Consider the following 22,531-nt stretch of genomic DNA (forward strand, 5'->3'; position numbering starts at 1 on the left):
CTCCTCTTTCCTTCCCCACGGGAGAAAGCAGATTAGAATTAGGTAAATCCATCTAGTGAAAAAAGGAGCCGCCTGCAGAGGGGCTCCAGCCACACAAGCTGTGCAGAAGAGTCAGGACACTGATGATCTGCCCAAGAGGAGAGAGCTCCAAGCACACATCCACTCCCCCACTTGGTTAAAAACATGTCGTGATCAAATTAACTTTTTCAAGATTAAGACATGGCTGTGTGCTGCAAGAACCTGAGTTATAGGCATATCGCTATAATCATACACGTGTATATTCACATTGGGCATTACCCTGCACACAGCCCTGGTGTATAATCGGAGCCGGATAGAAACTTTCAGGTTTTCTCCAAATCCTTTCTCATAGACACAAGCCAGCAGACAAACACAGATGCTGTTTGCTTTGTTGTCACAGACAAACAAGGAGCGCACTAAGGGAAAGAAACAGATTTAATCAAATGCTTTTTTTTTTTTTTTAGGGCGGGGCATTGTTTACAACTACTTGCTGTCATTTACTTACTTTGCTCCAGGAAGACTATTTAGTTGTTCTCCCATGGTGTTTCCCTCCAAGTGCTGAAGCTTCACTTGTTCCTGTAAAGATCCCATAATTCTGCAGAGCTTTTGCCTGAAGCAAATTGCTTATTTTAAAATGTGGTATTTCAGTTCCACTTCACCTACAAATACGTTTAACCAGCATTGGCAAGATTCTTTTATGCTATGCCCTGTTATCTCAGCACACCCGACTAAGTTGCATACAGGATAAATACTGGGCTTTTGTTCTGAGCAGAGGAGATAGCTGTGTAATGATCAATCAAAAAATGCCCTTGGGGATGGGAGAGATTAGCACTTTGATACTACTGAAGATGAATGGGTGAAATGAGTTTGATAAGCTGGTGTTTTCCTCAGATAATTGCTTTGAAAGCTCTCTAAAGCCACTCAGATTCTCTCTTCTTTCCTTTTGTTTCAGGACAGGATAGCAAGTCCTGCTGGCCTATTGGTAATACTGGACAGGCTGCTACTGTTACCACTTTTGAACAGATATAAGTGGATTTATGCCCTATACTGTCACTGAATATCGAACACTAAAGCGTAAGCCATAACCTAACCACACTTTCAGACTAGATTCCTGTCTTGGTGAGCCGGGCTGCTCTTCCAGGCATGCATGTAACTGAACTCAGCTCAACAGAGAAGGGACTGACAGGATTTTGAAGAGGGACTTCCCATGGCACTTGAACATCTTCCCCTCTTTAACAAGAGCATTTCATTCTTCAGAAGGTGCTAATCCTTAGTGCTCATGAAGGGGCCAGCCGTCAACTCATTGTCAAGAGACCAGCTCCAAACATTCCTCTACGCTTTCTGAACCTAAGACTGACTCCTCGTCCTCCTCCTGGATTGCTATTTCACAGCTACCCCACAGGATCATCCAGAGAGGAACTTTATCTGAAGCTGTAACATGAAAGTTGTCTAGCTCATGTAGACTCCAGGTACATCCATCCCTCTTGAGGCACAAGGCAAATTCTGCTGGAGTTCACAGACTGCTGCCATTTGCTGTGCTAACTCATTCCACTAATGAAACTAGAGCCAAGAAGTGTGACTGTATTTTTATTGTCTCATTGATTAAATGAATTTTAAATACAGAATTAAAAATTTGTAAAAAAAAAAAAAAAAAAAGTTATTAAAAGCCAACATCCAGAAGCAGGTTGCACATCAGTGACTGTTCAAAATTCATACTTGTTCTTTGGTACAAAGTTTGGGAAAAAAATTAAAAAGTACAGCCATCATCTGGAAAGAGTTTTTTTTTTTTTTTCAACATTACCTTTCATATTTGAGAACTGGTATTTGTCACGTGAGATCCTCCAAGCCTGTTTTTCACAGCACTTATTCACATTGTTTGGTGTTCAAAAAAAGACAAAAAATTCTCATTCGTAGAAACTGTGATGTAGCATTCTTCGCCCAATACATCAAAAATAATCTAGCGCACAACTGGTGGAGAAAAACACAATGTTTTTTGATTCGTAGAGATGCAATTTAGCTTACAAAGCACCTTTGAACTGGAACAGATTCTTCAGTCTTTCCTACAAACACCTTGGTGAGTTAGGTATTTCTCAGAGAATGACATCTCTGGCGTTTGCCCTTTGCTAAGCTTCATCACTGCAATAAAGATTTCCAGAAGTGATGAGTGAATAGGTACCTTTGATTTTTAATGCCCAATTTTAAAGCAGCATGATCTTTTAAGAGACACAGAGCACCCATCCTAAAGGGCAACAATTAGGCCCTGGTAGGCACAATTTAAAGCCCTATAAAAAAAGTTATCTCCAGAGGTCTTGATGCTGGGGTTCTGGGTTGATTTTTCCCCCCCACACACCATTATAGGTTCTTAAAAAGATAGCTATGAAGATAACCCCTTGAATCAGTGCATCTGCAACATCTCAACCAAAAAAAGTAGACTAATATATGCATAATTTCACGACTTCAGCATCACTCATACCATATTCACAGCAGGTTAGAAAGAATACAGACTATGGCTCACCTGCTTCTCAAGGATCTTATTTCACTAAGAGAATTTAACCACGCAGACATACTACAGAATGAAGTGCTCGTACAATACAAATAAGGACTTTGAGAAAATGAATAGGAATAGCCAAACAAAGGGGGGTAAGGTGGGCACAACAAGGGAGGGGAAGGAAAGTTCAGACTGCAGTAGAAATGAATTCAGTTAAACATCAGAAATAATACTGGAGAGCTTGTCACTAGTGCAGCTAGGACTTGGCAAATGAAATACTTTGAGTATACGCTTGCAGGGCAGCCCTGCTTCTGCCACATGAATAAATATCCAACAGTGTTTAAAAACAGTACAAAAAATGTCAGGATTTTCAGAAGGTGCATGTTCCACCACCTGTAACTGCATAGTAGGTTCCCTCATGTGAGGTATTTCAGCATCACTGCAAAAGAAAACAATATTTCTGCACTCCTCTTCCACAAGTGAAGTCTCATTTGAACTGAGGTCAGATGATGATTATGTAATAATGCATGGTGCAAGTGCTCCACTCTCCCCTTGACTCTTCATACCACAGCCACCATGCTCTGCAGGATGAAAACGTGTGGTCGGAGTGGTAAAGGGCTCAGTTTAGTACCCACTGTAGTGACCAGACAGATATAGGCACAGACCTCTTATTTGAGCCACTGCACATCTTAGGGTTCTTGTTTCGTTTTAACAGTCATGTTCACACAGAGCCTTCCAGGTCAGATTACTAACCTCAAATTCACTTCAGAGTATTTCCTTGGTTAACTGTTGATACGTAGGTTTTCCAGCAAAATAAATGCCTCTGTTTTTTTCTTGTGTTGCATGTATGTTTTTAATTGTAGCTATTAAATACAAGATGTCAGCTTCGCATCCCATCTGGCCTTTTTGGAAGCATCCCTTTTCATTCTTCAAAGAAAGTAACAGCATCTTATTACTGAAACCCAGGATCACAGCTTCTTCTGGTAACGTGCAACAGTCAATAGTGGATCTTACCAAGAGGATTAGTACCGCTGTAGCATGTAACTCTCTCTCCTCCAAAATGTGGATGTGATCAAAGAACAGCAAATCCAGAAGAAACAAACGTGTTCTACCAACTTCAAGAGATGTTTCTCGTCTTACATCCCCCATCTTTGTTGTATAATTGCTGTAGCTTTGCAGGGTGTTTGGGGGGCTTTTTATTTCATTTAAGAATAATCATATCCCTGCAAATTCGGCTACGTAAGGATAATTGGTGCTGTTTATCAATTCCCCTGTTTACATGTGGGCTATTGTACTCACAGCCAGCTGTCATGGAAGTAGTAAATAAAACTTTTTTCCTTCAAAGACACAAGCATTGTCCAGTCTGTGACTATACTGGGAACATCTCCATGGCTTTCTCTTGCCTTCCAAAAGCTTCAACCAAACTTTGTTTTGTTCATGCTCTCTTAGAACATCCGAGGATATGATGGGTTTTGCTTAATTATCCACTCAGCATGTGGATTGATATGATACAAGTCTAAGAGGTAAGTGTCTGGGTCCAGACAATGTTCACCTATTCAGAACAAGAAATTCAGAAAAAAACATTTCTTATATTCTTAATCCCATAGTTACTACTTTCCCCCTGAAGACTGGTACTTGTCCACATTCATATCAACACTACAACCATTCAGAAGCGGTTAGACAAATCTGAAAGAGTTCTAGTTCTTTATGTTAAAATGAATGTGTATTTCTTAAAACCACATTAAGGCTGAGCTTCAACTGTGGAAAGGCAATCTAACTTTCATACCCAATAACCTTAGCTCTTGAAAAGCATTTCGAAATGCATTTTGAAATATGTTAGCGATCAAATCCAGTAGCTAGACCAAGTTGTATTTGATATGATGGATTTTTCCTTCTACAGATGCCATTATGAGAAATACTGAGAGAAAATTAAATCACTCCAGTAGACAACGATCCTCAGAACCAGTTGTAACAGGACATAAGAATTCCTTTCCATTTTCAGACCCCCCAATCTGCTGTTATATTATTTAGATTTCCTTTCCGTCTGATGGCATCACCCTATTGATAGAGGAAAGCTCTGACAGTTGCTGTTTGCTGTTGGTGCGGTTAACCCACATTTCTTCATTTGCCTTTTAATTTCTGGAGCCCCCTCCAAATCGCCTAATCATTATGACTCCCTCCTATTGTAAGTTAGACATAAAAACTGGGTATCAAAGTTATTTTCAGTTACCACCCAGACTTACCAATATTGCCTCCCACTTCATACAGGAGCAAGTTTGCGCACTCCGTTGAGTTGTTGCTATAGAAAGGAAAGACACACTAAAGTTAACATAGCTCCATGAAGGGCAGGTTAGGTAGTTCAGTCATGTTTCTTCCAAAGGAATCGTTCACAGTGCAGAAGTCAGCAATGGTCAAGGAAGCTACAACGCTGCATAGTACAGCAACCTTGCTGATTCTCCTGAACTATGTGGTTGTTGGAAATGACACCCAAAATTGTACAAAGAACAAGGCAGATATTCCTTACTTGTAATGAGAAGTGCACTGTATACAAACACTTCAACAGAAAAAACAAAAGGCATAAATACCAACTCTCACTGTCAGCATTCCTCTACAGTCAACAGCCTGTCCAAGAGAAGCTCATCTGCAGGAAGACTTCAGAGGCTGTAGGAGCTTGACTGAGATACTAGTTCCCAGCTGACCCATACTCAGCCAACTCCCCATCCACCCTCTTGGTCTGGGCATCTCCTGCCCATGGACACAGTCAGGAGATGCACTAACATTTCACCTATTGAATACTGCATACATGCCTGCGGGGTTAGGGAATTGTTTTGTTCATTTTGGGAATTACTTCAGCAATTCATCATTGGAGCATAGGAGGGAACTGTAGAGCTTATTTTAGCAAACCCCTACATGAACCTATGCACATTGGAAATACTGGTTCCAGGCAAGTAGCTCACACAGGTGATGCTTTTCTCCAGGAGAGCTAGAGAAGGTTTATTTTGCATGGTCAATGTTATTCCACCACTTCCCTTTCTCTCCAGCAAGGCTTTGCACATACTGTTGTAGTTCATTTGCCTTCCAGCAGATGAGGGGACCACCACCCTCCTGCCAGCCTGAGCACGGTGACAGAATCACCCAGCTGAACTACTATTTGTCTGCCCCACCCAGCACACCATTCCCAAAATCTAGAATGGAAAAGCAGACAGCAGTTTCTAACAGTTCCCTGCTGCACCAGAAGACAGAAAACATAGTAACTAGACCACCTGCCTTTTTTTTTTTCCCCCAAATAAGCAGAGAAAAAGCATTTACCACTTGAGGAGGTTGACTGTGTTAACAATATTCCAGCCATTCTGGCACAAGTTCTTCTGAAACTGCCTCAAGACATCAGCAACTCTGGTTGCATTGTTCAAATGCACCTCTAGTGAATCCTTCAGGAGAAGTGAAGCATGGACTTTCACAACCTTGGAAGGCTGAACAAGAAAAGCAGAAGAAAAAAGAATAAAGCACTTCAAGAAAGACTTTGTCATCAGCTAAAACATCAAGTTTCAAACCAGATTGGAGAATGTGACGAATGAAATTTAACCAGCCAGGTATTCATAGAATTTATTTTTCTTATTCCACATACTAGCAAATGGAAGCTTATAAAAGCATCAAAGTGAGCATTATAAACAAATTATCTGTGCATCAGTGTTGTGATTGGGGAGAAAAACACTGGTCTCGATCGGTGTGTGCTGGTGCTCTCTGCTGTTCAAATACAGTACTGGCACTTGCAGGTTTTGATGAAATTGGGATTTGGCAGAATAAATTCAGAAAAAGTGTTTTTCCACTAGCATGATGGACTTCTCTAGAATTCATTTAAAAAACAGGAATATGGAATAATATTCCAATAGGAATAATGTTTAGACAACTGAACAGTCTTACACGGACTACTGAATTTTAGAACAAAAGATAATTTCAAAAAAGAAGCACTGAACTATTACAGAAGAGAATCTGAGTGCTGTTTTGTCAACTGTTCTCATTAACGCTTTCATGAGCCAATTTTTCAGAATTTTTATGCAGAACAAAGAACCATTCTGTGTCTAAACTGAAGCATGTTAATTTTGCAATTCTAGTTCTGCAGAAACAGTGCTACACACCACTAGGAAGCACTGTTAGCACAATCCTAAGTATTCAGTCATCTGTTGGGCTGCCTAAATTGTAGTTATCCTTTCTGAAACGCAAGTGCCTTTAAGAGTGACACGCATACGTAACCAGACAAATTTTAGGTGCACATCTCAGTAGCCCAACCGGTACAGAAAGACGGGGGATGTACTGGTTTATGAGAATACAAACTCTTCTTCAGGTATGCAGATTTAAGCTCTCCATGTGTTACTCCTACCTGCAGGCTTTGTTTTGCTCATGTCCTTAGATTATCCCGGCATCACCACCACTGCTATGTGATACCTAAAATCCAGCATTGTGTAATGTAACCTACCTGCTACAGACCTACATTAATCAATTAACCACGGTAACCAAAAAAGCAGAATGACTGCTGCTTTGATACTCAAATGGGTCCGGTAGCAACATCTGTTTAAAAGTCTCAGCCAGCACCAACACAAGAGGTGAAATAGAGAAGTTTCACCTCTCTCCTTCACTTTGTCCCATACAGATCAGCGGCATTACACTGCAAGATGACTGAAAACGTACTTTCACTTTACTGTAGTAGTCTAAATTTTTTTGCTTTAAGTTTACTAAAAGAATTCTGACTTGATCCTGGTAGACATGTCTGTCAAAACACATGGGACACCTAAAGCTATGTCAATTCTGTCCATGTGAGGTTAAATCCAGCTTTTCTGCTCCTGGTCTCTTCCCCCTTCTCCTGTAAACATGCAACATCTTAACAGTATTTTGTAGTTTCAGATTTAATCAATATGCTTGCTGTTAGGGTCTGCTGTTGCCACAATCTGGCTAATAGAGCTTGGGATGCTGCAGATTGTTCTCCCTCTCGCTCTGTAAAAAGCATCACTCTTTAGACTTTTTCAAGTTCTCATGAAAATACTATAATGGGAAAGTATTTGGCACTTGTGAAAGAGACCAGTTCTATCTCACCTCTGCCTGGTTCTTTTCCACCTTGTCTTTATCAGCATGAATCTTCCGCAACAAATTTTTTATCCGTTTGTCACAGAACTGGTACCTTTTACTATTGCTCTCGTTGAGTTTTCTCACTTGAGCTACCAGAAAAGAGGAGACCTGGGCAGGGAAGAAGGGAGAAAATAGGAATTAAAACAAATCAAGCAGAGGTGAGGATACCATTTAGAATCCCTAACATTGCTTTATGAAGCCCCTTAAGCAGATGAAATATCTATATACCTTCAAAACAGGTAATCTTGGAATTCAGACAGAAGCTTTGCCAACAATCAACTCGTCTGAAATTTCCAAGACTATCCCATTCCCTACCCCAGTTCCATCCAGACCAAGGCACTGCTATACCATACTGCAAAACACCTGTGCAACTTACTGTCCAGAGCAAATCCTGGTAGTGGATCATCATCCGCACAACATCAGCTGCCCCCTCTGCTAGCTGTTTCTCCTTCCCTTCGGGGATCTTGTTTGGCAGGCCTTTGTGCATGAACAGGTTTGGCGCCATGACTGTGGAAACGTTCCAGAGATTCATTTTGTTGTTGTTCTCCCTGGCAACCACTTTGCTGAGAAATTCAAGTAGAGCCTGAAGAGAGGGAAAGAGACTTAAGATATTAATTCCTAATAGTACTCAAGAAACTAGAGTGACAATTGCTGGAGAGATCATCTAATCAGCACCTTTTCTAGATATTCATGAGAAAATCCAACTCTCTAGTCAGGAAGTACAGTGGCCAAGTTCTAATAATAGAATAGCAACAAATAACTACACCAAGCAGGGAGATGGTTTATCCAGCGTTCATGAATCAGAAGAGACAGTATGTGTAGGAAATAGGTAAGTTCTTATTTCTGGACTGGTGGCAATTTACAAACTCCAGTTCTAAAAGTTACAGAATCCAAAGCCAACCCTCTTTTCCCCCAGGATCCCCCAAATCTATTCGCAGATGTCGAAAATGAAACCCTTTGGATCTATTTTGCCTCACACCTTCAACAAAGTTGATGAATTTCTCCCATATATATTGTCTATGGGTGCACTAAGATGAGACCTATACGTCTTCCACTCCATAGCGAAGTTCTTTAGTACACTGAAAAGAAAGAACATGTTTCTGAAAATGGTGTAAAAATCCCCCTAAGACCACATGTATTCCTACTGCTCTTGCTTTTGTACCCAAAAGGCAAACTGTGCTTAGAGCTTACATTCACTTCCCAGCCTGCAGATTTGCTTACTCCCCTCCATCACGCGTTTCTATGCTCAAGTCAGTGAAGTAAAACCTCCTAATCATCCATTATTTACACTCCCCTTTACAAAAGCTGATAGAGTTCCTTGAACAAAAATGTGGAATGAGACCATGTTTTTCCAGTTAAATCAAGAACAGGTAGACTTACCTTTAGTGTGTTTCTGTTAGGCTCAGGCAGGATCAGGATCAGGAGGTTCAGAGCTTGCAGTCTTTGCTTCAGGTCTGGAATATCTAGAAAGGGAACGACAGGTTCAGGCTTCTGACACCATTCTTTTTAAGAATGGAAATTGTGTTCTCAAGTCACGTAGATTGAGAGCAGGGCTAAGGCTATTCCTTTTTGTAGCATTTGTCATCTGTAAAACAAGGTCTCAAATCCTAGAAGTAAATCAAGCTCATACAGCCTTTATGAAGTGAATCACTTTTGTTCCAGATGATTGATTTTTTTTTTTGAAGACTTGCTGGTATTATGTGTACTCTGGTAGACCCCACCACCTATTTCTTGTCCAAAAAAAAAGTTGCACACACAGTTGGCTTAAAACATTCAAGTCACCTATTGAGGCACAAACCTCAGAATAAGACACACTGTCTTACACTGCTGCAGATGGTCCAAGACCATGCACCCTGGCCAGTTGCCACAGCTCACTCTGCATGTACTTTTCTTTTTTAAATTAGGTTCTCCTAATTCACATAGTAACCTTGCAGCCTCAAATGTAGTAACATAACTTATTCAAGACAGTGTTCCTACACAAAGATTTTGTGTACAACCAAGAACTAGTGACTAAGACATTGAGGCTGTGCATAATAGTATATATAACACCCAGCAAACTGAGTTTGACCATCTATAGCGAGTATCATGCTCTGTATTCCCAGGAAATCCACTTGCTAACAAGAGACCTGACAGGAGAGCCCAGGACTAGAAAAGTACAAACCAGCAAACTGACACTAAACAGCCCAAAGAGGGACTCACTTTGTACAGCAGCAAAAGCAGGAAGATACTCTGCTGTCAGCAGCGGGGCAGGCAGCTCTCTTATGAATCTTTTCAGTAGCCCAGATACATCATTCTGGTGGACTTCATCCCAACGGAAAAGGCCGGTATAGAAGTCCCTTTCTAGCTTCTGTTCCAGACTCTATATTAAAAAAAAAAAAAAAAGATGGAATTTATTACATGCTTCAGTAAGTAAATACAATGAAAATTCTATAGCTGAACACTAGGTCAACCCATCAAGTCAAAAGACCACAGATACCCTCAACGACAGACATTCCCAGATCTCCCAGTAATGGACATTTCTAATTGTACAGGGAAGGGAGACAACTCAAATTAGACCTTATTTCGAGACTTGCTTCAGCAACATGCTCCCTGATCACTACCAATATTTTCAAAGGTAAAGAGCTCATACCTTGATTCTAGTCTGGGACCCAGAAACTCTCAAAATGCCCTCTGTCTCAAGTCCTCTCTTTTCCAAACAAGATAGCAGCTATTAAAAGGGGAAAAAAGAAAGCTCTTAGGTACAGAGGGTGAGAAGTCAGCCCTTCCTTATCACAAGCCTCAAAGGCTTCCCAGCTTCGAGGAGCAGAAGCATGAATGAAATCAAGAAAACTTACTGCCTGGAGTAACAGAGGGACCTTAGTGTTGGGAAGCAGTTTTTGGTCGTTTTCCAGCAGAGTGTTGAGTGGAACTCCAAAGAGTCTTTTCTCTACAACAGAAACATGTTTTAAGTCTGTACCACTGTTAATACAGGTGTCAGGGATACTTCTAGCACTACAGACTAAGATAGCACATTTTATAAGTTCTGGAGAAAAAGAGAAGAACAGGTAATAGGACAAATGTACACGGTAGACGTAAAGGTGATAGCAGGTCTTGGTATCATAACCCAGTGATTCCAGAAGAAATAGATTAATGCAAAAACACTTGTCACAAGGTTTCTTATCAAAGACCTTCTTTGTTCTACCACTCGAAAACCAAATTCGTAAGAAGATCTCAACTAAAAAAGGGGGGGCACAAAATGAGGGGAGAGAAAAAAAACAAAAATCAAGAAAACATACTAACCTGTTGTTTTCAGTTTTGCTGCCTTGTTTCTCTTCAGCTCAAAGCCTAGAACATCACAAAGAGCTGTTAGTTCAATAAGGGCCAGCGTGGGGATCTTCTTCATGTCCTGAGCAGATAGATCTCCAACCCTGGTCACTCCCAGTCTGCCCTTGTGGATTTTAAATTTCTAAAGGAAAACACACACACACAAAAGGTTCAGTACAAGCTACTCTATTGATCCTAGTGATTATGAAGTTCTGTTGCATTTTTATCATTCTTTATCACTAACTAAGCATTTATATATTCTCCTATTTTCAACACTAGGCAAATAAACAAAACTACTACTTCTACTCAATTCATAGTTCAATATTTCCCTTTTTCAGCATTACTCTCCAAATATATTGGAGATCCCAGTTTTCTAAATTAAAGAAAGCCTGATACCCATCCTAATCTAAGTGAACTTTGGAAGCAGTCCAGTACATTTTCAGAGAAGAAACTGTTAGCATTACAAGCAAGAAAGTCCAGTTATTCTTTTTTTCAATGGCAACAACCCAGATCCACATCCAAATAGCTACAGATTCACACACAAGTACTATTTCTTTTGACCCCCCGCTACACAACAGTTATCCTTGTCCACCCCTGCAAGGATAATTGCATTACCCATCCAAAAACCCCTGCCTAGTACAGGCCTGTTACAACACTGTCTATGGAGGACGTTTCCAAGAGTTGATCATACAATTGAATCAAATGTCTTGCACCCATCTAGGCAAGAAGAGAAGCTAATTAAGCTCTAACATGAAAAATTCTTCCTATACTTACAGTTAGGGCATTTCCATCCTTTATTCTCCTGGATTCAGACAGGAATGATCCTTTGAGCAGGACAGCTGCTTGCTCTGAGTAGGCAATGTCCATGTTGAACACCTCCTCTTTTCCAGAGTTTCGAACTGTGCAGGAGTAATCCTGGGTTTCTGCTACAGAGGAGAAAACACCTTGAATTTCAGAAAGCTAAAAGGGCGAAGCTTAGAAAACAAGTGCATTAAAACAGCCATTTAAGACATATTTGGAGTCAACTGCTTTTGGGAAAGAGAAAAAGGATCATATTAGCGTTTGAAAAGAGTGCTGTCATAGCACAGTGAGCCTAGCTTAAAGCCTTAACATTACAACTATGAACACCAGGTCAGCAGTAAGACATGAACATGGCTTTAAATTAAAGGACATACCCGTGGCTAACTTCTCTTTATGCAACTGTGTATAGTGCTTATAGGATTTCACTATATGATCTTTGTTTTTTTAATTGCTTTCTTGAAGATTGAAGGTTACCACTGTGTGCTAATTCCTAACAACAGTAGGCCCTTGAAAAGTTTACTAAATTCAGCAAATTTTGTAAGCTTGCATTTAAAAGAAAAAAAAAAACAAACAAGGCTTTACCTAATAGTAACAGCTAGTATTGGAGATAGAGCTGCTCAAGTTTAGAGTCCAGATTAGCCTAACTTCCCTTTCAGTTCCAGCACCACTTCAGATCCTACACCCCATTTCCAATCCTACTGTGCATTTGAAAATTCCTTCTTACGTTTCTGAACATTTGAAGTCCGTAGATCGTGCCACAACTGGTCTGGGCTGGACTCCTCTTTCTCTGCTACTGTCTCCTGAAAAGTAAATCAAAACATTCTTACTTACACAAAGCAGAACAGAAGTCATTATGATGACACCCTGATTTTGGTAGAAAAACAAAACAAAACCAAAAAGAACCAAACACAAAGAACACCTGACATTGCTTGCTACTCTGAGAAAATGCTGCTGAAGGTCAGGACACTAAGACTGTTCTGAAACTAAGAATTATTGAACGAATAACAATTAGGGGATTTGACAAGCAGGTGAAAAACAGACAACTTTCACAGATGGTATTTATGATGAATTTCCACACCATGAAAGCAAGACTTACTTCCTCACGATCAGCAGCCAATTTCTTTTTTGTTTATACATTGAGGGGCTAACAAACAGCGTACCGAGCAAACTGCACAGGATCTAGTCACACACCAGCACCTAAAAGCTTCCCATTGCAACCTTTATGGTAACCTGCCTCTTCAGGTCTAGAAAGAGAAGTGCATCTTTAAAGTATAAAGAGACATTTGGCAGTCAATTCTACTAATGAAAACCTTCCTCTTGCTAGAACTAGTCAGAATACAAGAAAGCATATTCTGTTACCAGAAGTTAGCAACTTTCTGAGAACCTGTTCATGACATGGAGTTGTGGACAGATGAATGAAAGCTAAAAGGAACCTGTGCAAAGTCATTGCAGATGGACAGAAGTTAATCTGTACTGAAGATGTACTATATATTTAGAGTAGGCATACAACTGATGAGCTTACCATGAAAGCAGAACCACCCCATTTAACATCTGTAACTAATTCACACCAGAACGTCACTTTATCAGATTGGATTTAGTTGCTCAGATTTTCAAGTGCAAATAGAAGAAACCTAGTGAGTGGGCATTTAAGGTTAAGAGCTAAAAATCTTCATTCCCATATGACAGAGCATAGAACAGATTTCTATTTAACATGTAAGTTTAAAAACTTGCTGAATTTCAGTTGAGGAACTTAAGAAGAACTTGCAGTTGGAATAAAATGTCACTGGAATAAAGAAAACACAAGAGGGCTCCAAATGATATCAGAGCTCCATGAGGCTGCAGTGCTGTAGGTGCTACACAAAGTGTTTCTTCCGACAGTCTCTAGGAAGATTATAGAACTGCATGTTCTGTAGTAATTTCTTCTCAGTCCTGCAACCTGGATGCAGAAGTTCTGCAATCTCAGCTTCATTTCAGCTTAAAAGATGAAGCCACCTATTTTGGAAATGGAAGCAGCCCTAGGTGCAGCAAGCTGAGGCTGCTACCACAGTACAACAAAACCTTTTGGGAGATTCCGCTCAATCAACATACCCCAGAGCCGACCACTCCAAAAATGTCTCGAACATCACGCACGGGATGCTTGTTCTTCCTCCTCCGAGACCGGGAGTAGGTATCTAACCTTCGCTGCACAGCAGCGGCCTGGGTCTTCGTCAGGGTGGAGAGCAGCACCACGTTGTCGTTTTCTGAGGCATGGTCCGTGATGAGGTCTGACAGGCCCGCGTCCTGGAGCCACTCAGCTTCAGCTTCTCCCTCTGCAAGACAACGGACGAGAAGGGGGAGCAAAAAGAGAAAGAAGAGCAATGTGAGTTCTTGAAACATCAGAAAATCAGAAGCCTGAGCCATTCCCTTTCCGGGGTGGCAATGACTGAGAGTTACATCTTTTGTGAGAAGCCCAGGCCACTCTTGAAGTCCTGTTCCCAGGTTAGCTGGCCGAGTACCAGGCTTGAGCCAGACAAGAGACAGCACTTCAGGCAGCTCTAACTGTCCACACACTCCTTTTTCCTCACCTAGGGTGAGGAGAAAAAGACTATGGAGATGTGTGTGCTACCAGGACCCTGGTAATACACGTGCTGGGCAGAAGGGGCACAATAGTGACTGTATGGCATTAGCACGAGGACTGCAAGAGGAACTGAACCCAGTGGGGGCTTTCACAGGATATGGGAGGAAAGGCAACTGTACTTGCTGAAGTCTGCCTTCACACGGACTATCCATGCAAAGGGGAGCTGTGGCAGCAGGCACAAGTACACCAGTACGGTAAGTCAGAGCAAACAGCACTGCCTCCCTGGGCACAAAGGGTCCTCTGACAGCATACAAAAGGTCTGCGAGAAACCACATAACATCTAACACTGCCCATTTGCCTTTCATACAATTCCCAATCATTTGGGCATTTCTTTTAATTATTATTTATCCATATGCATGCCTCAGTATCAATTTTAAAAAAAATCCAGATACTAGTCTGATAGATTCAAATGTATTTTATTTAATACACTTGCAGAATTATTTGCATGCATTGTCACTGCTCCTTTACTGTATTATGTTTTTAAGTGGATTGCTACCCACACAGACATTAGACAATAGTGTTATTCTTGCTCTGTGCATTCACTTATGGCTGTATCTACTCAAAACACCTCTAAAATTAAAGACCATTCCAGTTCCAAAGTAAAGTGTGACAAGCCTGGAGACAGTAACAGCAGCATTATTCAAACAAGCTCAACTCCATGCTAATCTTCAATATAAAAGTTGCACTTCAAACTCGGAAGACAATTTTTCCCTTATAGGATGTGCCTTTTGTGCAAGTGGGAAAGTGCCCTGAGCATGGCAGTTACTTGAAATCCAAGGATAAAAGCAGCAATTTAGCAGCTGGCTTCAACTTTAATAGTGTGAACTCCAGAGAGCCTTTACCTTTTCAGTTTTAAGTACCACAATCATTCACTGCAGGCAACTCCAGCACAGCTCTACCTAAGGTTATACTGGGAAAAGAAATGGGAAAAGAAAAAAAATGAAACTGAACTGACTGAAACGGAATAGTTCATCCCTTTTCTTTTCTTTCTGATGCAGACTGGTATTTCTTATCTATCACAGCTGCTTGGGCAAAACTTCATTATTGTTGCATCAATAAAAGCCACACAGATCATCTTATGAGATTACATCATTTAATTTTTCTGGAGAGACTACTGTTTTGTCACAGCACCTAAGAATGGAAGGAGCACGCTCCAAAGGCTGAGGAGTTTACTGGAGTCACAATATCTTTCTGCAAGTTGCATGAAAACAGAACTCTATTCAGCATTACACCAGAGCAAATAGAGCCAGACTTCTAGCAAACTGGCTAGCTCTCCCACACTGATTTTGGGCACTTCTCACGTCCAGTTCTCCAAAAGCTTAGCAGTTAAAAGCATCCCCACTGGCACTGCTCACTTGGTTACAGCTATTCATGCGCGTGTAGGGTTGGGACTCAATCACATTTATGAATTCCCCGTATACAGCTATTTGTCCTACATCCGCGGTTTCACAGAAGCACAGCGTGCAAAAGACTTCTTTATTTTGTCCTTGGGAACTACAGGAAGTTAGTGTATTGCTTGCAAATTTTGAAAATATCCAAATCCAGTCATAACAGGAAACTAATCTAATACACAATACTAAGCAGAAGACCATAAATCGGACATCCGTTTAAGCCTACTGCTCCATCTGATGCCAAAGCACCTCAGATGTTAATTTCTCAATTTAATATTTTTGGCCCAATTATGTTTACCGGTAACACAAAGGGAAAACAGTAAAATAGGTTATTTATGGGAAGAAGAGGAAAATCAGAGAGGAACAGGCCAGAATTGAGAAGTCCATAGCAGTCTGGCTGCAGATTTAAGCCTGGAGAGTTTTTAACATTCGCCTTGTGAGATCTGGACAAGCAACATTTGGGGAAGGAGGCACAAATGGGAACAGATATGCAGAACTAAAGAACACCAGTTGCAAGAACTTACTTGAAACATGAGCTAACCAAAACTAGTATTCATAATAATTATGTTTAGTTTCCAAAAAATGGAATGACAGCTAAACATCCTACGATATCAGACAAAACATTATGTGCAACTTCCCACTTATTTTTCAGAGGAAGAGAAGAAACAGCCTTTGCAGACGTTTCTCAGAGATGACTGCATGTTACGAGGATACTAACAGATATTTTAGTGCTACCACCACACACAATGCATACATCTGTTGTACCATGGGCCTTGGAGATAGCTGGAGCAAGCAGCTAGGAAAAAACTACACTAATCCTGTTGGAGAAAAAAGCCAGTTTTTGCCCCTTTCAACTGTGGGTGAGGCCGCAAACATCAAACCCCAGCACCTTTCTGCTGACCCATTTCTTCCCCAAGGTTACAGACTGACCAGTTGTCCGTGGGAGGCCACGAGCAGCCTCCCATTTCGCCACCCCTCACGTGGGGCTCATCACCTTCCAACTGGGTCAGCATTTTTGCAATGCCTTATCTGCACAAAGCGTCCACGCCGTCTCCATGCTGTGATGGTTATCAGCGCTTCGTCACCGGCTCCAGACAGAGCTATTAACTGCTGCCCAAGCCCAGCTTCTCAGCCTTTATGCAAACAACGGCAGTGCCTTTGGCCTGAAGCGGCCCAGCTGCACGGCCATCTCACCTGGCTCCAGCTGGAGGCTGCAGAGACACGAAGCCAGGAGGCACCAGCCCAGCCTGGCCTCCTGCATTTAGGCCAGCCTCAAGTTTCCCCTCATTACTTACGCTTCGAGCACAAGGCTCGCTGACTGAACTCCTTCCCAGAAGGCACCCAGAGGCTGAGCACACCGCGCTGCCCTCCCCGGCCTGCCAGGAAGGCTTCACTACCAGGAGCGTTACTTCAAGTTTGTCTGGTTACAAGTGCCAATTAAGCAGTTAGCTACGAGATTAACGTGCAGCATTACAGGAAACTTTTCTTTATGTCCCTGCTTACACACAGCAATCAAATTGCCTCTAGCATATCAGTATTTCGGATATCCTAGACAGCCTTTCATCTAATGGCATGCCCTCTTTTCCAGTCTCCTCCCTGATGCAGTCAGTTTCTGAGTCACTTTTGTATCTCTTCCAGTTCTAAAACACAAGCTTAAATCTTAGATGCATGGACACTGACAGTGGGCCTTGATGTTCGGTGTCTTGCCCATTATGGCCAGCACAGATTATCTTCCTGTCCTACTCTCCAGGGCCCCTTTATGAACCCAGCATAGTTATTTACCCTTCCCAAACATAGCATCACACCAGGACTTTCACTCAAACATTTCTTCATTACGCTCATATATCCTTCTCAGTATCAGGCCAAAACAACAGCTGTAGGCTGTGCTGGCTGCAATCCCATCATCCAGAATGGACACAAGAAATGTGTGACCGCCCAACTGTGGAACTGCTTGGTGCTCATCAGCCCTCCAAAACCCCAGGATATTTATTTTAATTCTCATGTCAAAAGGCAATTGGTACAGACTCCAATTATTCCAAAATCCTGGATAAAAATCAATGCTCTAGAAAGTCCAACTGAAACACCCCACATGCATAAAGTGAACTTTAAAAGAAAAGAAAATTAAAAGCAGTATCAGAAAAATCTTGTGTGGATGTACCCTTGTCATTCTCAGTGTTTATTATGATTCCTTGAACAGAGAATCAGAGGGGGAAAGCCTGCCTTCCACAAAGGCAGCTCTTGTAAAAGCCACTACGATAAAGTCTCAGGACCACGTGCACAAACAATCCTTCCTAAATGCTGTTAGCTGTCAAAGCATGCTTACCACACAGCTAGTGCACAAGGAATGAGGGCACCCACACTTAGTGGTGGCTGCTTTAAAAAGTCTGGAGCCGTGAATGTACTTCTCACCCATCTTCAGTCAGCTTTTTTTCAGAAGCTGAAACTAGGTGAGGCTAGCACTCCTCTTCTGCGGGGAATTAACCATCATCCAGTGGAAAAAAAAAATCTCTATATAAATATAACTGTGACTTGCCAGGTAACATTCAAACCATATGCCATCATGCTTTTCAACCATTCAGGTGCATAAGAAAATTTTCAGAGACGAACATCTTCCTTCCTCCCCTCACTCCCAACATTTTTGGCAACCTACCCTCTTGTGCTTTGACATCTGCAAGGCTGCATTCCTCTTGCTCGGCTTCAGTGCTCTGTTTAATGTTCTCTACTTCCAGCCAAAAACTGTCCATTGACAAGTTGTCCAAAGAATCTATCCTGGAAGTGATGCCCTCTGACAACGGGGATGCCAAAGGACTCTTCGGAGGAAGCTGGCTCATTTTGCAAGGGCAATGTCTGGCACTGAGAGAGGAAGAGATAAGGAAGAGAGATTAAGCTACACATATTCAGGTATGGCATTCACAATACATCCTTTTTGATTAATGGCTGCAGTAAAAGCCAAACAGAGGTAAGTACTACACTTCCTTTTGTTAGTCTTCGGCAATAACAGACAAGGTTGGGATCAAATCCACCAGAGCAGGGGAAAAAAAACAAAACAAACTACTGTCCAAGCATGTGAGCGGACACAATATCGGCACAAGTCTTCCTATGCTGTTCTTCCAGCAGCCTCTGAGATACCTCCTGCGTTTCCCAGACTTGCTTCCAAGATCCCCCTGTAAGCTTGGTGTTACACTCTCTACATCCACAGACAACCAAGATGTTTCAAACTTTGCAGACACGTGCTCTGCCTATCTGGCAAGCCTGACGACTCCCAGCCACAGCAGATGAACCTCTGTAGGCTTGTCCCCTGTATGCAAAATCTGACACAGCTCTGTGCCCTGCAGCTCGGTTCATGCAATAAACAACTCAGATGTTTGAGGCCCTCTTTTCCTGCCCAGACCAGATTTTTTGGCTGTGAAACAGTGGAAGCGTCCTGGGAAACCCAAACATACAGAATTTTCTTACCGCCCTGCTGAGTAATTCATGGACAGCCAAAGTCCCAACTGGCGTTGTTCAGCTACGCTTTCAACCTCCCTAAAGGAAGCTGTGAGTTTCTCATCGTTTCATAAAGAAATGCCTCTCCTAAAATGAATTTGTTCTTCTCTTCAAAGGGTTGTAAGCCCTTTAAATCCTGCTGTGTATCTTTTTAAAGACAAAAAGAAGTAGGCATAAGAGTAGCCGACTTATATAAACACCTCAACAGTTTAACTTAGGAACACAAAAATCAAGAGACCGCACGCTACGCCAACACGGGATGGTTTGAAAAATGTTCCAAGAATAGCTATGAACAGCCACCACTACAAAACACAGCGCAGAATTGCTTTCTAGTCACACGACAAAAAAAAAAAAAACAAAACAACAAACAGGTAAGTCTTATGCTTTGACACAACACGACAACAAAACCACCACCAAAATTAAATTAACCTCACAAGTGTAGAAGGACTAAGAAAGCTACCGATGGCAAAATATCTTGCAAGTTTTAGTTCCCTTCATTCTGGAAACCCATTACTAGCAGTTCTGGCATGAACTGCTATTATAAGAAGCATTTCAAGTCTTAAAATAACAAATCTGAAGATCTAAAAACTAGGAGGCACGTGGTAGAGGATATTTTGCTCTTATATTTACACATGTGCATGCATACTCTGCTTATGCTTTTCTAACATGCAGCCAGCCTCTCTCTTCTAAAGGTCAGAACTAAAGCGATAACCATCACCGCAGAACATCTGGAGGCAGCAACAGAGTGGAGAACATGAATAATAAGTCTTTTGTTTGTTTTACAGGAACACAAAAGTTAAAAATTGAAAAGAGCTATTGCACCACACAGCCCACCTCTGACAAAGGCAGAGGTATTCTGCCTGTTTATTATCCATCCACATCTTTTTTTCCCTTCCCACTTCTGGATGAACAGACCTGCAGCTGAGATTCCACTTCACAGCATGGTGGAGCACTTAAATATTCAATCTAAGATTTTATTATTGTTTTTTAACCTTCATAGTTCACATCCATTCTTCCTAGCTCTCATACAGCTACCATCCTAATTCATTATTTTCCCTTTAAACTTTACACTTATGCCTTCACCCGCTAGGATAAAGAGTTAAGAGTTAAAATTAAAACTAAGATTAGGAGTTAAAATTTTAGATGACTTTGCTTACATCAACTCTTCATCTTTAATACTCCTCTACATCTCTGCATCTCCTCGCATTTGGCTGCCAGCCTTCTCATAAGAGGATTAGGTTTAAACAAAGCCACCCTGCTACCATCAAAAAGCCTATTCCAGTACATCATGGCTGTGATGTCCTGTTAGGATGTTATAGGACAGTCAACAGAGATCACGACTTGTGACATGAGTTTAGGAGGAGAATTTCTGACCACTTTGAGGGACACGGTTTTGGCCAGCATCACTTCCAGAAGCACCGACGCAGCCAAGTTCGCACTGCAGAGCAGTCTCTCAACGTGTAACACCGAACAGGCTGTAGAGCTGCCTTACAAGCTGCCCTAATTGCTCTGCTAAAGGCAATTAGCAGGCACATAACTACTCCTCTCACCATAAGCTGCTGCACTACGCTGGTGGGATCATGCAGTGCAGCGCATATGTAAGTATACTTCAGAATCTAAGTTACACAGATGAAAGTAACTCTGAAAGGTACCTCTCCTTCATGTTCAGCCTCGTTTAGAGCAGGCTCATCTGGCATCCCAGAAATGTTTGTGGATTCACACCGGAACAGTATTTACATCCAGGTTGCAGACCCAGCAGCACCTACCCTAGCACACGCTCTGCAGCAAGCCTGTGTCACCCAGAGCTATGGCAAAGCCTTCTCCACACTTGCCACAGGCCTGCCTGAAAAAAATTAAAAAATTAAAAAAAAATAAAAAATTAATGCCATATTTATGGTCTTCAGCTCTTTCAAAGGGTGACTGTTAACTCAGATATTCCACACGACTTATCCAGACACCAGATTCTGAATACAAGCTTTGTCCAAGAGATGCTAGGACCAGGTGAAGAAATGCTCACCTAAAGCGTTAGGGCAGATTCCTGGTGTACGTCTGAGAAGGGTCACAACATCCCTACAATCCAGATCTTCAGGATGCACTTCTGCCACCGGCTTTCGGGTCTACCAGCACCTTCAGCTCCATATCACGACAGCATAACATGGAGCCACGATGTGGCTTTGTCAGACACCATGGAACTGCTGTAAGCACCCACGTCCCACTGCAACTCTTGCTTCTGTACCATCCACCGTTACTTTGCCTCCTTCCACTGGAAGGACATTCAGATAAGCCTGGAGTCCTTGCATCGAGCTCCACTGCTAATCACATTGCATGTCTCCTACAGGAGAGCCATATTCAAACTGCTTGTGGGTTGAACAGCTCAAAAGCCACCTGAAATTTTCTTCTCAACATCCCCACGGTGTGACGCACTATGCCTTGTTTCACCAACACACAACCACCCTACACAGCGTTAGCAGGATCCAAAGCCCAGCTCTACAAGTCCCGAGCTCCTGCTGTTGTTGTCCTGCGAGATGGGACAACATCAAAGTTAGAGTCAGACCTTAAAATTTAGAAAATGCTTTATTCTCTGGTCTGTTTTTTTCTTGAACACGCTGCACAGTGCTTTACAAATCCAACCAGCCAAGTGGAAGGTTAATTTCAGATTCAGTGCACCTACAAGATTGTTCTTCCTCATTGCATTCCCAAGTCAACAGAGGGCAATCCATGACGTATAAACATAGCAACAGTTTAGATTTCAAGTGTAGATTGTTGGCTTAAAATGTTAATTGCTCAGTTGCAACTGGGCAAAGTGGAATAATCAAGTTCACTCAGATGCACTGTAAGCATTACAAAAAAGCTTAACATCATACAGATTTAAAAATTAACCCAACAGAGGAGCGAACTGGGTAGAAAGATCTAGCTAAGGGCAACCGCTAAGGAACGACTCTGGGAAGACTGACCATCCTAACGCCATCTCCTCCCCTCATCTACGAGAGATAATTGCAGTGGGGCTCTAAACTCATCCACCTGGCTCACCTACACATTCAGTCTAGCCTGATTTTACAGGATTAATAGCAGTTATGAGAAACGAAACTAGACTGGCGTGGACCTTATATGGTTCATTTTCCTATTTCTTCTACAAATCCTCTCTGTGTGGAGCATTGGTAGCCCTTAAAGGCTGACTGAGTGGTGGTGGCTCACCAGTCCTGGGCTAGGATATGAAATCTCAGAGTAGTGTTTGATCTGTTCCTAGATACTGCCAACAAACAGCAAATATATTGTAAACACTCAAGCAACTCTTGACCCTCTTGA

General features: G+C 41.8%; 1 protein-coding gene across 4 annotated transcripts in view; it reads right to left on the minus strand.

Moving 5' to 3' along the window:
- Positions 1-1,580: 1,580 nt before the first annotated feature.
- ARHGAP40 (Rho GTPase activating protein 40) overlaps positions 1,581-22,531 on the minus strand; it is a 36,584-nt gene continuing 15,633 nt past the window's right edge. For 2 of the 4 annotated variants that reach the window (XM_035548432.2, XM_035548431.2), the window contains 14 exons: positions 18,390-18,592; positions 13,820-14,040; positions 12,456-12,531; positions 11,705-11,856; positions 10,907-11,072; positions 10,462-10,553; positions 10,257-10,334; positions 9,827-9,986; positions 9,008-9,090; positions 8,004-8,210; positions 7,595-7,735; positions 5,816-5,976; positions 4,750-4,805; positions 1,584-4,058 (listed from right to left, as the gene is read on the minus strand). In XM_035548432.2, coding sequence (XP_035404325.1) covers positions 3,952-4,058; positions 4,750-4,805; positions 5,816-5,976; positions 7,595-7,735; positions 8,004-8,210; positions 9,008-9,090; positions 9,827-9,986; positions 10,257-10,334; positions 10,462-10,553; positions 10,907-11,072; positions 11,705-11,856; positions 12,456-12,531; positions 13,820-14,040; positions 18,390-18,570 — 1,881 coding nt within the window. In that variant the 5' untranslated portion in view covers positions 18,571-18,592 and the 3' untranslated portion in view covers positions 1,584-3,951. Of the gene's footprint in view, positions 4,059-4,749; positions 4,806-5,815; positions 5,977-7,594; positions 7,736-8,003; positions 8,211-9,007; positions 9,091-9,826; positions 9,987-10,256; positions 10,335-10,461; positions 10,554-10,906; positions 11,073-11,704; positions 11,857-12,455; positions 12,532-13,819; positions 14,041-18,389; positions 18,593-22,531 lie in introns of all 4 variants that reach the window. The other 2 variants (XM_050714049.1, XM_050714048.1) reach the window with 2 other exon arrangements.

The sequence above is a fragment of the Cygnus atratus genome, chromosome 16, assembly GCF_013377495.2.
Source record: "Cygnus atratus isolate AKBS03 ecotype Queensland, Australia chromosome 16, CAtr_DNAZoo_HiC_assembly, whole genome shotgun sequence".
Classification (NCBI taxonomy): Eukaryota; Metazoa; Chordata; class Aves; order Anseriformes; family Anatidae; genus Cygnus; species Cygnus atratus.